This window comes from Acartia tonsa, chromosome 2 (genome assembly GCF_053477335.1).
Source record: "Acartia tonsa isolate MP-2025a chromosome 2, ASM5347733v1, whole genome shotgun sequence".
Lineage (NCBI taxonomy): Eukaryota > Metazoa > Arthropoda > Copepoda > Calanoida > Acartiidae > Acartia > Acartia tonsa.
This window is the reverse complement of record NC_137261.1, coordinates 4,412,492-4,429,138: the sequence shown is the minus strand read 5'-3', so window position 1 is coordinate 4,429,138 and position 16,647 is coordinate 4,412,492. Positions and strand designations below refer to the sequence as shown.

At 33.9% G+C, this 16,647-nt stretch overlaps 2 protein-coding genes across 2 annotated transcripts in view; one reads left to right on the top strand and one right to left on the bottom strand.

Moving 5' to 3' along the window:
* Positions 1-16,647, top strand: part of LOC145334272 (uncharacterized) — a 53,888-nt gene continuing 37,241 nt past the window's right edge. Inside the window, exon 1 of the mRNA XM_080179681.1 lies at positions 1-442. The gene's annotated coding sequence lies outside the window, so the exon portion shown is untranslated. The remainder of the gene's footprint in view (positions 443-16,647) is intronic.
* On the bottom strand, positions 10,392-13,058 carry LOC145312364 (uncharacterized). Its single transcript, XM_080151603.1, has one exon. The coding sequence runs from the start codon at positions 13,056-13,058 to the stop codon at positions 10,392-10,394; it is 2,667 nt and encodes an 888-aa protein (XP_080007729.1).

Genomic DNA, 16,647 nt, shown 5'->3' with positions numbered 1-16,647 from the left:
AGCGAAGCAAAGCTACACACAAGCATAAGCGTTCTTGTTTAATACACGACACACACACACACACACGCTGTCTGGTGGTGTGTGAGTGTTTGGTGAACACATTATTATAGTGAAGGAAGGAAGAGTTAGGTTTTCTGTTGTCGTTGAGTTTTACTTCGATAGGAAGAACGAAAGGGGAGGTTGAACGCGACGTGAAACATTATATTTATTGAAGTGAACTTTAGTGTATACGTATTAACAATTTTAACAAAGTGTCTTAATAAGTTAATTCAGACTTAATTAAAGTGTGATTTTGACAATATAAAAAAACGTGAAATTATTAATTAAGACAAATTCACAAGCCCCTAAAAAGGCCCTTTTGGCGAGTGATCTTATTTCGGCGGTTCTTGCGTGATTTTTAGATTATTTTCTCGAGTTTTTTTTTGGCCTGACAGTTTGAAAGGTAGGAATTTTTTATTGTGATTTTGTTTAGTGCGTGATATAGAGAAAATTATATACACCTACACACACGTATTTTATAACTGCATTCCTAGAAGCGAAGCTACTCTATAATTTACTTTGTCTGCCTGTCCGTTCATTTTACAACGCAATTGGAAATGTTTTTGCTGGTTGCTATTAAAGTTATACTGCTGATTTATTTTGTCTGTTTCTCCATGTCTCATGTGCGCTTTGCTACTTATTGATGTTGTCATCCTTGTTTACATGTATAGGTATAACCGATGTAGACAGACACATATATTAGCTTTTTTTTGTAATTTTATACTTATACCTAATATACATACATTTTTTCTAAGGCATTATTTAATACGCCTTTAACTGCTTGTAAATAAGAAAAAAGGATGAAAACGTTGGCGGTTCGCAGCCGTCCTTTTTTAATTAGCTGCTTTAATGCAGCTGCGCATTGATGGCAGCTGCTGGTAAGTTTGCCTGCTGACTATGCTAATATTAAATTTACACCTGTGTCTTTTTGAGGCTGCCAGTACGACGTTTGATCCATTTTTTTAGCCATAAATATAGAGTAGATACGCTCCCAATATGAAATCCAAGTGCACTTTAAAGTTGTGGAACACGTATCCAACTAAAATGACATCAATTAAACTTAGATAAGGACAATTTATATATTTCAAATACATACAAATTACAATTTTATAGCGTTAGCAGGCAAGCTGGGGACTTTAGACTGTTTATTACACTAGTCCCCAATGTCTTATATACCGTTTCCTTTTATTCGTTGGCTTGACAACTTTGGGGACTTTTACTTATTTTTTTGGTTGGTTCATTAAGTTGAGTGTCTAATCGTTTCATGCATTAATTTCAATCTATAGAAGGGATAATTTTGTGTATCATTATTGGGGATTTAATAGATTTATCGTCCTATTCTTATCCCTTTAGATCCTTGAGTGTTAGCCATATAATTTACAATGTCCGTTTGTCAATTCGTTATTTCAATTAGTTTTAAATACTAAGGACATTTCTAATAATTAGAATAGAAGGTTAAAAATATAACGTTTTTACTATTATTGGAAACAATGTCGACGTAGAGTTATTTTAAAAATCATGTCGAATTGATATATGTACTTTTATGTATAGTCAACACAAACCATTAAATTGATATGTTAATATTTCTAGGCTTATAAGCCTAACTTAACCTAACCTACCCCAAATAACTATCTTTCTATTTATCTAAAATTAGAACAAGTATCCTACAAACCCTAGAGAGCATAGCTGACCCGGGTTCTAACGTTATTTTGTGCTGTATTAATAATATTACATATTTCTAGCAAGTACTTAAAATTTACTGTGATAGCTATGTATGGAATAACTGTAGAAATTCCATATAGCACAAATTTTCCTCGTTTTACGTTCAGGTATGCGAGTGTGTGTGTATATGTGTGTGTGTATGTATGTGTGTGTGTGTCTGTATGTCGTGCATGCCACGCTCCTATGGGAGTATTTAGGTGGGGTAGACCTTACTACACCTAACACACGGGTGTGGGTTAAAGCGTATTTTCTCCTGGATAAAAATCAGCAATATGAAAACAGCATAGGTATTAATTATGTATGTTTTAATTTATTTTTACCATTAAACAAAATCTTCGAACATTTAGATAGTTTTTCTACTTAGATTTGAACAAAGTTATAACTTTTTTTGCGGTCAAGAACCCACGTCAAAGTTGGGACACTTTCTGAATATAATAATAGGACTATAGAATAATAGGTTAGGTAAGGCACGCGTAATTTCACTCACACAAACGCTTCACGCACACACAAAAATGTATGTGTCGACCGGTAGGCTAGCGCGGTGCCCGGCCCTTACACAGGTATACACACACACACTCACACACACAGAAAATAGCGTGTTACCTCGCCCCGCCCCGATTCATTGCATTTACTTTACATATTTTAAAACACGGAATAACATTATGAGAAAAAAAAATTGCGGTAAGGTTAAACACAGGATATTGTTACCGTATCTTTATTAAAACTAAATTGATGTATTACTTATTAAAAAACTATTGGTTCTAAATCACAAGGAAAAGATACCCTATAGGTATTTTCTTAATAGTCCCATTTATATATGCTTTTCAGGAAGTTTCATGTAAATCCATCTGTTTTTTTTTGTGTGTTATGTTTGATGTTTGACAAAAGTATCCTTATCCCCATTCATGCTAACACACACCCACACACACACACACACACACACACACACATGCATGCATGACATATTTCCTATTATTTTTTTCTTTTCCCTAAAGAACCGAGATTTTTTTGTATTACGGGCTGAGGACATTGGGTGGGACAGGGCGGGGTGTCCTAGAGGCGGGGAGGGGAGGGATAGGTAGATAGAAGACAGTCGCATTCTTATTTTTTTGGCCTTTTCTAGGGACAGGGTAGGGTATCCTGCATACTATTATTGTCGATACATGTATGATGTAGTTATATCTGTAAGATTTCTACAATATTTATATATAATACGGGGCAGGTTTTAAGCTACAGGGAAAGGAAATTAATTGTAGATGAACCCCAAAAATCTCTTAAAAACAAAATCCAAGATTACCAAAAATAGATAATGGGGTAAATTCATCATTATGTCTTTTTTCCTTCAAATTTCCTTAATTTCCAGAGAAGCATTATTCTAGTTGTCCCTGGCCTTTATTAATTTCCAGAGAAGCATTATTCTAGTTGTCCCTGGCCTTTATTAATTTCCAGAGAAGCATTATTCTAGTTGTCCCTGGCCTTTATTAATTTTCAGAGAAGTATTATTCTAGTTGTCCCTGGCCTTTATTAATTATCAGAGAAGTATTATTCTAGTTGTCCCCGGCCTTTATTAATTTTCAGAGAAGCATTATTCTAGTTGTCCCTGGCCTTTATTAATTTTCAGAGAAGTATTATTCTAGTTGTCCCTGGCCTTTATTAATTTTCAGAGAAGTATTATTCTAGTTGTCCCTGGCCTTTATTAATTTTCAGAGAAGCATTATTCTAGTTGTCCCTGGCCTTTATTAATTTTCAGAGAAGTATTATTCTAGTTGTCCCTGGCCTTTATTAATTTTCAGAGAAGTATTATTCTAGTTGTCCCTGGCCTTTATTAATTTTCAGAGAAGTATTATTCTAGTTGTCCCTGGCCTTTATTAATTTTCAGAGAAGTATTATTCTAGTTGTCCCTGGCCTTTATTAATTTTCAGAGAAGCATTATTCTAGTTGTCCCTGGCCTTTATTAATTTCCAGAGAAGCATTATTCTAGTTGTCCCTGGCCTTTATTAATTTTCAGAGAAGCATTATTCTAGTTGTCCCTGGCCTTTATTAATTTTCAGAGAAGTATTATTCTAGTTGTCCCTGGCCTTTATTAATTTTCAGAGAAGCATTCTTCTAGTTGTCCCTGGCCTTTATTAATTTTCAGAGAAGTATTATTCTAGTTGTCCCTGGCCTTTATTAATTTTCAGAGAAGTATTATTCTAGTTGTCCCTGTCCTTTATTAATTTTCAGAGAAGTATTATTCTAGTTGTCCCTGGCCTTTATTAATTTTCAGAGAAGCATTATTCTAGTTGTCCCTGGCCTTTATTAATTTTTAGAGAAGCATTATTCTAGTTGTCCCTGGCCTTTATTAATTTTCAGAGAAGTATTATTCTAGTTGTCCCTGGCCTTTATTAATTTTCAGAGAAGTATTATTCTAGTTGTCCCTGGCCTTTATTAATTTCAGAGAAGCATTATTCTAGTTGTCCCTGGCCTTTATTAATTTTCAGAGAAGTATTATTCTAGTTGTCCCTGGCCTTTATTAATTTTCAGAGAAGTATTATTCTAGTTGTCCCTGGCCTTTATTAATTTCAGAGAAGCATTATTCTAGTTGTCCCTGGTCTTTATTAATTTGCCTTGAATGCTCTTGAATGTGTATTTGTTAGTGTGAAAGCGCTTCCGTATAAAGGGGGGGGGGGTTTAATGCAAACATCTCGTAATCAGTGATTAAATGGCACTTAGAATTCGAATTTCGATCTGAACTTTTGCATGAGTAATCCTTGGTAGGTCTATTTTCCCTAAATCGAACAAAAAGTTGGAAAAGTAACGGCTAACGGCTGGCGGCTCAGCCGTTTTGCCATATCTTGGATATCTGTAGTGTGAATTAGTCACGAAACCTATCTTCACATAATACTCTTTTCAACTCCAAAACGCTATCAAACGGTTTTAGACAGTAGCTGTAGGTACTAGAAGTTTTAAAAATGGTTATTGCTATCATTCAACATGAATTAAACCAAAAATATGTTTCAAAAAGTTGATTCCTACGTAATTGATGATGAATTTACCCTGAAAATAGGCAAAAAACGGCTAAACGGCTGAGCCGCCAGCCGTTACTTTTCCAACTTTTTGTTCAATTTAGGGAAAATAGACCTACTAAGGATTACTCATGCAAAAGTTCAGATCGAAATTCGAATTCTAAGTGCCATTTAATCACTGATTACGAGATGGTTGCATTAAACCCCCCCCCCCCTTATTTAGAACCCAGTCCTCTTAAGGAATAAGACAATTGACGAAAAATTGATGTACACCCACAATTATGATAAATACAATACCTCAAGGGGCACTTGAGGTGGGGGCGATTTTTTCTTGGGACGGTGGTGGTACCCTTTCAAGGGCCTTTGAAGCTACACTATAAAAAAAAAAGAGAACCATATAGGTTTAGCGGCTAGCAAGATCCTTTGGGACAGTTAAACAAACACATATCCTGTTGCTTTTCTTTAAGGATTGTGTAATTTTGCAAATATTAAACAGAATATGCGCATGTGTTAATATGCGCAAGTGAAGGCACACCACACTTGTTTGCCTTTTGGGTGTACGATTCTGAATTAACTGTCATTTTCGTGAAAAATGCTGAAAAAATGTTTCAACTTTTTTAGGTTAATTTATTTTATTTTTCAATTATATTTTCTTTTTTAAGGATATATGTAACTTTGCTAAAACAAGTGTTATTATTTTGACAACATTTCATTTTCTTAGCTCCAAGGGTCGGGGTAAAAGGGCGTTTACCCCCTCAAAATAAAAACTTGGACGTCCCTGGTTATCTCATATAGAAAAACATATTTATGAAACCATTTTACCATGAAAAAGATAAATTCTGTATAACCATTTTACCGCGTGTTGCATTACGAAATTACAGACCAACCGACCCCATGCACACTTTAGCATGTAGTTTCCATAAATCTTGAATATTGCTCGCTATAAGTAAATATTCCAACATTTTTTTTGTTATTTTTGCATATTATGAAAATTTGAAAATCATATAGAGGGACATGACAAAAATTTACATGGTTGCGTAATACCTGAAGCAGCGCCGAGAAATATAAAATTGGGGAAAGAAAGAAAAAATAGGGAAACATTTTTTTGGGATAGAAAGATAGAGAAAAAAAACATGATACTACTTTTCGTTCCGCATCGAATCTTTAATTGACGACAAATAAAAAAATAGGAAAAAAATGACTTGTTAATATTCTAATGTTTTTTAATATATTTTTTTATTATCAATATGATATCTTATTACAATTATTTGTACGTACTTTTTATTAGATTTAAAACAAGGATGACAACAATCATATAAGCTTCTACCTCATCGTAGCAGGAAGCATAATTCAATGTTTAAAATTGATTCATTGGTTCTATCAGACCTAAATCAACGATCAAGAATTGACTGACACCTCCTAAGTGGATAAAAGCTTTTTTTTTTTAAGGTACTTAAATTTACTTGTTAGGTCACATGCAGCTTAACAATAAAAAACTTGATTTTATATTTTGTTACTTAACCAAAATCATTAAGCTCTGATTTTTAGATACATTAATAAATCATTTATTTAAATGTAATATTTAAGAAATTTATTGTAGCGGCTGTCAACCAAATTTTTAAAGTAAAATTAATCATTATCGTCCATAATGGTCTTAAATTTTCGACGGTTACATAAAAATCCAGGCATGAAGCGGCAGCTTTTCGTGATAGCAGTTTTTCTGGCCTGTGCGTGCTTGTGTGTGTGTGTGTTTGTCTGTGCGCGCGTAGAAAAATGGTTGTTAAAAAGCAGCGTAGACGTAATGTGAAAATTGGGGGAGAAAGGGGGGATTGGAGCGACGGTGTGTTATCATTGTCGCCAAATGAATCATGTTATTAAACTAATATTTTTATTACCCCAACCCATTCCCCTATACTGGATGAACTAACTGATTAATTAGAGATGTCCATGTTAGCAACCAAAATTTATAACAAATTACCCTTGTCCAAAAATCAACGTATATGCTATATCCTTTGCTGTTGTTTATTTTACGAATATGAATAACTTTGTAAATATGATAAAATGTGGAGGTGTTGGCACACCATACATAAGCGACACATGCATGGAGTAAAACGCAAGAAGAACCATTTTAGAAACCATTAACCAAGGGGGGGGGGGGGAGGAAAGCATGTGTAAACCAGTTTTATTTCTCCACACACACACACGGCGAGACTAACCATTATGCTAGTAAAAAAGCTACGCGCCATTTTTGCGCTCACGTTGTGGCTTTCTTCCTAATGCAAGTAGAACCCACGGATAAAGGGATGTGCAAGCAAGTAATTATAAGCACTTTTCAATGTCAATGGTCGAGTAATTCATAGATTTTTTGTACATATAAGTAATCTTTTCTTTAAAGTTTAAAGTATCAAATAGAGTTATTTTTAACTTAATTATTTATCCTTTATTTTTGAAAAGGACCACATATAGGACCAACGTACACGTACATATAGCTACCACAGGGTGACGCAAGTAAGATTTGGTCTTCACTTGAGCAAGCGCGCGCGCTTTCTAACCATTTTCTTTGCGTGCTCACCCATTATTTTTGGGGGCCGGCTAATACCAGACTTAAAATACATACAACAGCTTTTAAAAAATATATTGAAGCTTTTTTTCTTCTTTGTTATAATTTCTTTATTTCTCCGATTTCTTAAAAATCGCATATTCTTTTAGATTTTTATTAAAAATTCAAGTCTTAATTTATAAAAAATAAGTTAAATGACGTTTTCTTTGTTATATGTTGTGGCGAGGTCACTTTAGTAAGGTAAAAGTTCATTGCACCTATGGTTATACAAGGCCAAGCCATTAATATTGAGAGGGATTTTCAAGGTTTGGGGTAATCTTCGCCCATTTTTCTTCAATTTGGTTTTTGGGGTTTTATGGAAATAAAATTAATTATTTTACTTTTTTAAAGTTTTAAAGAGCATAAACAGCTGATATTTTATGATATTTGTAAGGAAATAGTCTGCTATTAATTATTTTTTTTGTCTTATTAGTATTTTGTATGACGAAATCCATCAAGAATTCAACAACAATACCAAAAGCTTTGCCAAGCAAATAGGACCATTAGATTATAAACAAGAGGGAAGGGATCATTGTTTAAAAAAAGATTTTTAGGCCTACTTGTAGCTTTATATGAAACAAACAACTTACAAGGAGTGTAAAATTAATCTTCACCCTCCAATTCTCCTAAACTTAAATCAAAGATTAAATCTATGGCTCGGCAGCGGTTCATTTAAAATTGTACGGACGGTTAAATTCGGCTGCCAAACCCTAGTATAATTCCTTCTCTAAAAAGTGGAAGAGTCACATTTGTGTTAATTAAAGCAAAGTAATTGAGATGAAAGGACAGAAAATATATATAATTATATAATATATCAAATATAGAACTTTTATATTACATATCGTTTTTAATACTAGCCACTTCACTTTTATCGTCTTGGGTTAGGGATGTAGCAGAACTATAGTCTAAAACCATTCCAAGATTAAAGTTTTTAATAAATAGCTTAGAACTACACTGCGACATCAGTAATGCTTCCCTAAACTTGAGAACTTAATCTGTTCAATATATGTCTTCAAATTTCAGAAGAAAAAAAACCTTACTGCTTTATATATTACTAGCGGCTACGCCCCAAGAGGCCTCTAGGGGCACTTGAGGAGGAGAGAGTCAAATTTAATAACCCAATTTCTTATTTTAAATTTTTAAAGAAAAAGTAAAAAAAAAATAGTTATAAACTTTCCCGGGACCTATGAGAAGCTACCCTGTTAAGGAGAACCCGATCGGCTCAGCGGTTAGCGAGATCCCTCGGTACAAACACACAGACACACAGATACACAGTCACACAGACATCCTGTTACTTAAGTATAAGGATAGGATAAGTACAGTGGCGTGCACAGCGATTCACCGGGGGAATGAGAAACCATTAAGGGGTAAAAAGGAGAAGGCAGACCTTACCACGAAGCAGCTCTTCTTTAAAATGATATTTTTACTTTTTAATCTGTTTTAAGAAACATCCTTTTTCTGCCCTCTGACCCTACTACCATAACTCCTGCCCCCCCCCCCCCCCCCCTTTGCAAGCATCACTTTAGCAAATATCGTGTCGCATTCAGGTCCCTTGGGAGATCGACCCAGCATGTTCCAAGAAAACTGCAAATAAATTGAAAAAATAATTAACCTAAAATAATATTACCTAAAGTGCAGCTTCTCCATAACTAAGATATGTCAGTATGTCCTATAGTTATACTTGGCGATACTTTCAAGAACAAGCATAATTTCTTTTTTGTTGATATGTTTTTATCATTTCAAAAATTATGATTAATTTACTTTAAATATAAATAATCATAAGCTATAGCAAAAATCCCTTTTTTTCATTTGTTTTTTATTTATTTTTGCTTTTTAGATTCGCTTCATTATGACATATTTGTCATTGTAATGTTTAAATCAAAAATATTTGCAAGTTTATATGAGCACCTTAGTGGTGGTAATGTTAGAAGGCCTGACAGAGATATGGAAAAAGGGGATAAAAAAAGGAAGAGGAAAAGAAAAAGAAAGAAGGAGAGAGAGAAAATGAGATAAAACTGAAGGTGAAAGAATCCTTCTTGTTATTTAAGATAAAATTCGTAAAACGTCAATAAATGTTTTCTTAGCTAGATTACACTCTGAGAAACAGACAGTTGCTGCACGGGTGTAGGAATAATTAAATTAGAGTTTTCTTAGCTAGATTACACTCTGAGAAACAGACAGTTGCACGGGTGCAGGAATAATTAAATAAGAGTTTTCTTAGCTAGATTACACTCTGAGAAACAGACAGTTGCACGGGTGTAGGAATAATTAAATTAGAGTTTTCTTAGCTAGATTACACTCTGAGAAACAGACAGTTGCACGGGTGTAGGAATAATTAAATATGAGTTTTCTTAGCTAGATTACACTCTGAGAAACAGACAGTTGCACGGGTGTAGGAATAATTAAATAAGAGTTTTCTTAGCTAGATTACACTCTGAGAAACAGACAGTTGCTGCACGGGTGTAGCAATAATTAAATAAGAGTTTTCTTAGCTAGATTACACTCTGAGAAACAGACAGTTGCACGGGTGTAGGAATAATTAAATAAGAGTTTTCTTAGCTAGATTACACTCTGATAAACGGGTGTAGGAATATTTAGATAAGAAAATATCTAGAATTTCTGCGGATTTAATTTGATTGTTCACTACCTTTGTCTGTATGTAATTCTGTAACGCCATGGAGGAAAATACTAAGTTGTTATTTGTGAACATTTTAGATTAAATTATTTCTTTGTTTGAAAAATTATTAAGTTTTTACTATTTTTACTACTTATTGTATGAATTTTGATAATTATAAGGTTTTAAACATACTATTCCAATATGTTGAATTGAAAGATATTTATCTTATATAACATAGATTACGTGTATTACTTTGTATTTGTCGATTTCCATTTATTTTTGTTCAATTTCCGATAAATATAATTTGTGGTATATGTCTACAGCGAGCGAGGGAGATAGTATTGTTTATTGTTTATTGTTATTTTACTCTTAAGAACCCAAGTAGGGTCATAGTAAGAGGTCTGAATATCTAGGCCAAAGTCTGAATATGACTATCAAGTCTTTTCTTGAATGTAGATAAAGTCACGGCCTTTTTCACATGAACAGGAAGATCATTCCAGAATTTAGCCGCTCTAACACTGAATACATTTCTGGATAGTTCTGTTCTTTTCACTGGAATTTGAAAGCTTATCACTCCATGGTCAGAATTTATGGCTCTTGTATTTGGCCTATTTTCGTTCACTATCTGAAACCATGTCCTTGCTTCAACAGAGTCAATGTCATTTAAAATTTTAAATAATTGAATCAAATCTGCTCTGTACCTCCTTTTCTCAAGTGTAGGTAGATTAAGTTCTTTTAATTTCTCCTCGTATGTTTTACCTTTCAGTCCAGATATCATACCAACTGCTTTTTGTTGAACTTTTTCAAGTGTAGTAATATCTCCAACTTGCCATGGTGACCATACTGGTGTAGCAAATTCTAAGTGAACTCTGACATATCTTTTATATAAGTTTAAAAATACATGTCTGTCACGATAGTGGAAGGATCTGGATATCTGGAACAGGACTCCTCTGGCAATTCTGGCAGCTTCTTTACAGTAAAGGCCTGGTTTCAGGGATTCATTGAATGTAACTCCAATGTCTTTTTCACGATCAACAACACTTAAGATTTCTCCCTTCATAGTGTAGGTAAAATTATTGTTTCTGGAACCTAAGTGCATAACTTTGCATTTAGAGACATTAAATTCCATTCCCCATTTATCTGCCCATTTAGTTAAAGAATCAAGCTGAGACTGTAGAATTTCTTTGTCGTTCTGACTAATAACAGTATGGCCAAGCTTAGTGTCATCAGCAAATTTGCTGAGAATGTTTATCAGCGGGGCAAAGTCATCTAGGTCATCAATGAATATCAGGAACAGTAATGGGCCCAAGACACTTCCTTGTGGGACGCCAGACAGAACAGCCAGCCAGGATGAAAATTTACCATTTAAAACAACTCTCTGTTTTCTATTGGTCAACCAGCTTTTTATCCAATTAAAAATGTTGCCTGATATTCCTTTGGCTTTTACCTTGGCCAGAAGCTTGGAAACGGGGACTTTGTCAAAAGCTTTGGCAAAGTCAAGATACACAACATCAACAGGTTCTAGATTTTCTTGGCTGTTTATAAGTTGTTCTAAAAATTCAAGAAGATTTGTTGTACAGGAACGGCCTTTAAGAAAGCCATGTTGGGTCTTTCTCAACAGATTATTTTCTTGAATATGTTTCACTATACAATCTTTGATAAAAGATTCTAGAACTTTGCAACAAATGCACGTTAAGGAAACAGGTCTGTAATGCTCAGGCTTACATTTTGATCCTTTTTTGTAGATGGGAGTAACATTTCCAAGTAACCAATCTTCTGGAACTATTGAGCTACGAATTGATTTGTTGAAGATGATGGCTAGTGGACCAGCTAGAAAGGAAGAAAATCTTTTAAGAATTAAACTTGGAATACAGTCAGGGCCACTTGAAGGAGAATCTTTCAGTTTCTTTAGCTTCTCTTCAACCATGTGTTTAGTTATAAACAGTAATTTCAGTTCATCTTTAAAGTTTTGAGGAGGAAGGTCGGGAATAGTTTTGTCGTGATGTTGAGTAAAAATGCTAGAAAAATAGTCATTCAATATTGTGGCCATGGAACTGCTGTCGGAAATAACATTACCATTAACTTTGAGAGGACCAACATTAGACTTGGACTTAGTTTTAGATTTCATGTAAGCATTAAAAGGCTTTTTATTTGAATCCTGGGACAATTTTTTTTCAAAGTTTCTTTTAGATCTTCTAACGGCATTTTTGCATTGTTTTTCTACTTTTCTGTAAATTCTTAAATTTTCATCACTTCTGTCTTTACAATAAATTGCAAATCTACGTCTTTTTTGGCGGCACAATCTTATCACATGTTTGTTTATCCAAACTGGTCTAGATTTAAGGTTTCTTTTTTGCTTTGGAACAAACTTTTCAATACCATCACAAATTGAGTTTTTGAAAACATTCCAGCCTTCATTGCAGTCTAAATTTTTAATTTTGTTTTCAAGATCCAGATTTTCAAGATAATTAGCAAAATCATTTGTGTTCATTTTATAAAAATTTGGTATCATATCACAGGTTTCGAGTGGAGGAGAATCACATAGGATGTCTATACTCAGTATACAATGGTCACTATTAGCAAGATTTCCAATATTTTCGATATTTGCTATTCTGTCTGGGCAGTTAGTAAACACTAAGTCTAATATGTTACCTTTATTGTGTGTTGGGAAATCAACAAGTTGATAGAAAGCTTTGTCAATCACTGTATCCAAAAAAGTTTTATGCTTGTTACTGCTGGATAACAACTTCCAATCTACGTCTGGCATATTAAAGTCACCAACAATAAAGTTTGTCACATTGTCGTCAAAATTGTTAAAAAGTTCACATAGCTTTTCATTATTATCACTGTTAGAATTTGGAGATCTGTACACTAGAGTAAAAATAGAGTCAATAGTATTGTCACAATCTAAAAGTTTGAAACTGGCAAACTGGTTAAATTCAGAATTATTGTCACAGGGTAAAATAGTTAGTCCATGTCTAACATAAATAATAAGGCCTCCACCAATTCCATTTTGCGTGTCATGTCTATCAACACGAAGATTAGGATCAAAATAATAGTCTTTAAGTCTGAGCATAGCATCTTGAATATCACTATTACACCAGGTTTCTGTAATAAGAATTAAGTCAGGTTGTTTGTCTGCAGCTAAGATTTCTAAATCAGGAAGTTTTCTTGATAAACTTCTTGCATTTAGATAGACAACATTCAACATTGTCTTTTGTTTCTTTTGGAGTTGCTCACTCTCCCCTCCCCTTCCTCCTCTCCCTCCTCCATTTCCGATCTTGTCCTTCTCATGCTGGCTGTTCTTTCTCTCATTGGATTGTCCTGCTGGTTTATTTTTACCTTTCTTAGCATTCGATGTCCTCTCATTCCGACCAGTTTCCATGTAAAGTTTTTTGCATCAGTGTCCGACATCTCCTGATTTTTTTGGTTTGCCTCAGCTAACATTTTTTTCTCTTTCTTAAGTTGGAGGGGGGTAAGGTCTGGAGCAAGAGAAATCTTCTTATATTGTGTTTTTTCAAGTTTCCAAGCATTCTTCAGAATTTTATCTTTTATCTGGGGACTACGAAAGCCAACAGAGAGAGGTCTTGGCTTAGGTCCAGGTTCTCCAACCCTGTAGATGAATTTAATATCAGCTTGACTGTCAACATCAACATGTAAACAGCTGAATATATCGACAACAGTTTCTGTATCAGCATTCTTTTTGTCCTTGTTTGTAAAACTGGAATCAGGTTCAGGCAGGGAGAAAATCATTAGATTGGCTTTTTTGGATTCTCTGAGATCAATTTCATCCATAAAATCCTCTTTTGAACATGCTGCAGGTTCACTTTCCTTCAACTCCTTAACATCTTTTTCAAGATTCTGTATTTTTGTGGTGTTAGAGTCTATATCCTCCCTGTGCTTATCTCTCGTAGTTTCAAGATCAGTTACGCTTTGCTTCAATGTATTGATTTCTCTGGTGTTATTGACAATCATTTTTTGAAGCTTGGAGAGACCTAGTGAACAGCCATCACAGGACCAACAATGAGAACCTTTTTTTCTGAACATTTTGTCAATTAGTTTATATTCATCATCATCAAGTCCACAATCTTTGTGTATCCATCTGTCGCAGATACAACAACAAACAGAGTGTTGGTTTTCTGTTACTTTTTGATGACATTGTAGGCAGAGGAACTCTTCTTTTTTTCCCTTCGCCATTATACAACAAATAAATATAAAAGTACTTTTCTTCTCCCCTTAGACGAGGCTTCAAAGAAACCTTAAAGGGTGGCCCTGCGAAGGATCACCGTGAGAATAAAGTACAAATAAAATCACAAGAGTTTTCTATCACAATAAGTTAAAACATACAAAACTAAAAGTGCACTTCTTTTTTTTTTGCTTACTTTGTTTTGAAAAACTTTTTTTTTTGTTAGGCTTTTTTTTTGTTTTTTTTTCTTTTGTTTTGTTAGGTATCTTTTTTTGTTTTCTTTTTTTTTGTTTTCTCTTTTTTGTTTTGTATCTTTTTTTTTTGTTTTCTTTTTTTTTGTTCTTGTTTATTTTTAGTAGGGAACAATATTTTTTTTTTATTATTAGGTGCACTGTACTAAACAATTAAATATTTATAACAAATCAACTAACAAGTTAAAAAAATGAATTAATTTCATAATAATTGACAGATATATAAAAAAAGTTAGGGTGTTAGAATGTTAGTAGTACTTACTTTCACTACATACGCTCCAGTAAATACTTAAATTATTTTGGTTAGTAGGGTTAGCAGGTTAGATTTAGATCAACAATTATGGTTATCATTTGGTACATAAAGTAAAAATTAAAACTGTTTTTTTTTAAATTTAGAATTTGGGCTATCAAAGCTTCCCAAGACGCTCCTGGGCTATCAAAGCTTCCCAGACGCTATCCCAGTTTTGCCGCAAATAACTATTTTAGTCAGATAATTATTTATTGCAACTCTGAGTGATATTCACTATCAAAATTTAAAAATTTAATGTTCTAGGTTTCTTTCGCCAGGCTGTATAGCCTCCTGGCTAAACGCATCACAACAAGAAATTATTGTGTATCACTCAGCAAGCTCTGTACCTCTCATTTTTTTGCCTAGCCCGTACATTTTATTCACAATTTAAAAAGCACTTTTATTATCTGGAACTGGGCTTACGGCTTCTCTTAGTGAAGTGAATCAAGCAAATTTAGCTTGGTCAGTTTAGACGTAGAGAAGTAGAGGGCGTTTGAGGGAGGTAGGGTGTAGGGGAAGTATGAACCCTCTTAACTCCGTAGGGAACAGTTTTAAACTTTTCAAAAAAAAATATTTAAATGTTACAAACATTCTTTTTGTGGGGAATTTTACCTGATAAATGAGAATTTCTTATTTTTCTGATAATTTTTTGGAGTTGGAAATAATAGGCCGCGCTCCTAGCTTCTAGAATACCTGAATTGTATATAAAATGGGAAAGATGCTACTTTTAAACTCTTAATGATTAAAACAGCCTGAAACCTTACCAATGCAATTACAATATGATAATACAGACAAACATTCTACTGTTAATTACTGTGGTACCCAAAGTTTTTATAGACTTGTTCTCTTTAACTTTTAACCTTCATTAAATCTTGATTGTCAGCATTGTCAAAATGTTTTAATCAATAATCAATAATATTACCTCAGTCAATAACCCGTTGTCCTATCCCTGTAGATCCCTGTATGCAAGAATTATATGTTCCAAAGTTTGTTTAAAAACTGATGTCAAGAATTGCCGCATTATTTGATGCCTTGGGTTGGTGTGTATTCACTTCCGCGTATGTAATGATCATCAGAGCTGCAATGGATTTATTATTACTTGGATCTTACACCATAATAGCATGTACTCTAAGTGAAACTTTTATCTGGCTAAGATTCCACTCTTACTGGATGAAAGAACTGACCAATGAATTGACGACAATTTTTCCCCTGTCATAACATCCACGTATATTCTACATCAATATTATAAAATGACAGCTCAATCTTCCTTTTTCCTCTAAGCTTCGCTATCATAACTTGCTGGTGTGTCTTTTTTTGCGAATATGAAGCACCATTCGGATGTGATTTTGTGTGGATTTAAATGCACACCCTTGGTTTCAGTCAAAGGGAGAGGATTTGTAGGGCTCTTGAGCTTAGATACAGACAAACATTAACAATTACAGAGGCAGAGCAGAAATGATTTAAAAGAAAACAGTATACCTATAACAATGTTTTGTTGTTTATCCTTTAAAAACTTATTTAAATACATTACTTTTAATATTTTAATGTAGACACACTCGTCTTAATGCACGTAATTGTAGGGATGCTTTGCTACATAATCATGCCCAATCGTTACAAGAGTACTTCTACAAACTGGTTTTTATTTGTACAGTAAAGTTGTTGTTGAATTCCCTTCTTCTAACATTTACACAAATATATTTGTATGTTCTGTTTTATTAGATTTTTAAAATCTTTTCCTATGTCCTTGACTCTTGGGAGGGTTCTCCGATGGACCTCCCCCCCCCCCCCCCCCCCAACATAAAATAGTGATGGAAGGGTGAGGTGTATATACGGCAAACCATTTAGAACCAATAGGTGAATATATGTAATAGTAAAAGGCATATATTAGTTTTTTTTTACATTTCTTTTCCTTTTGGGCTACTCATTAGTTTTTCTAAAA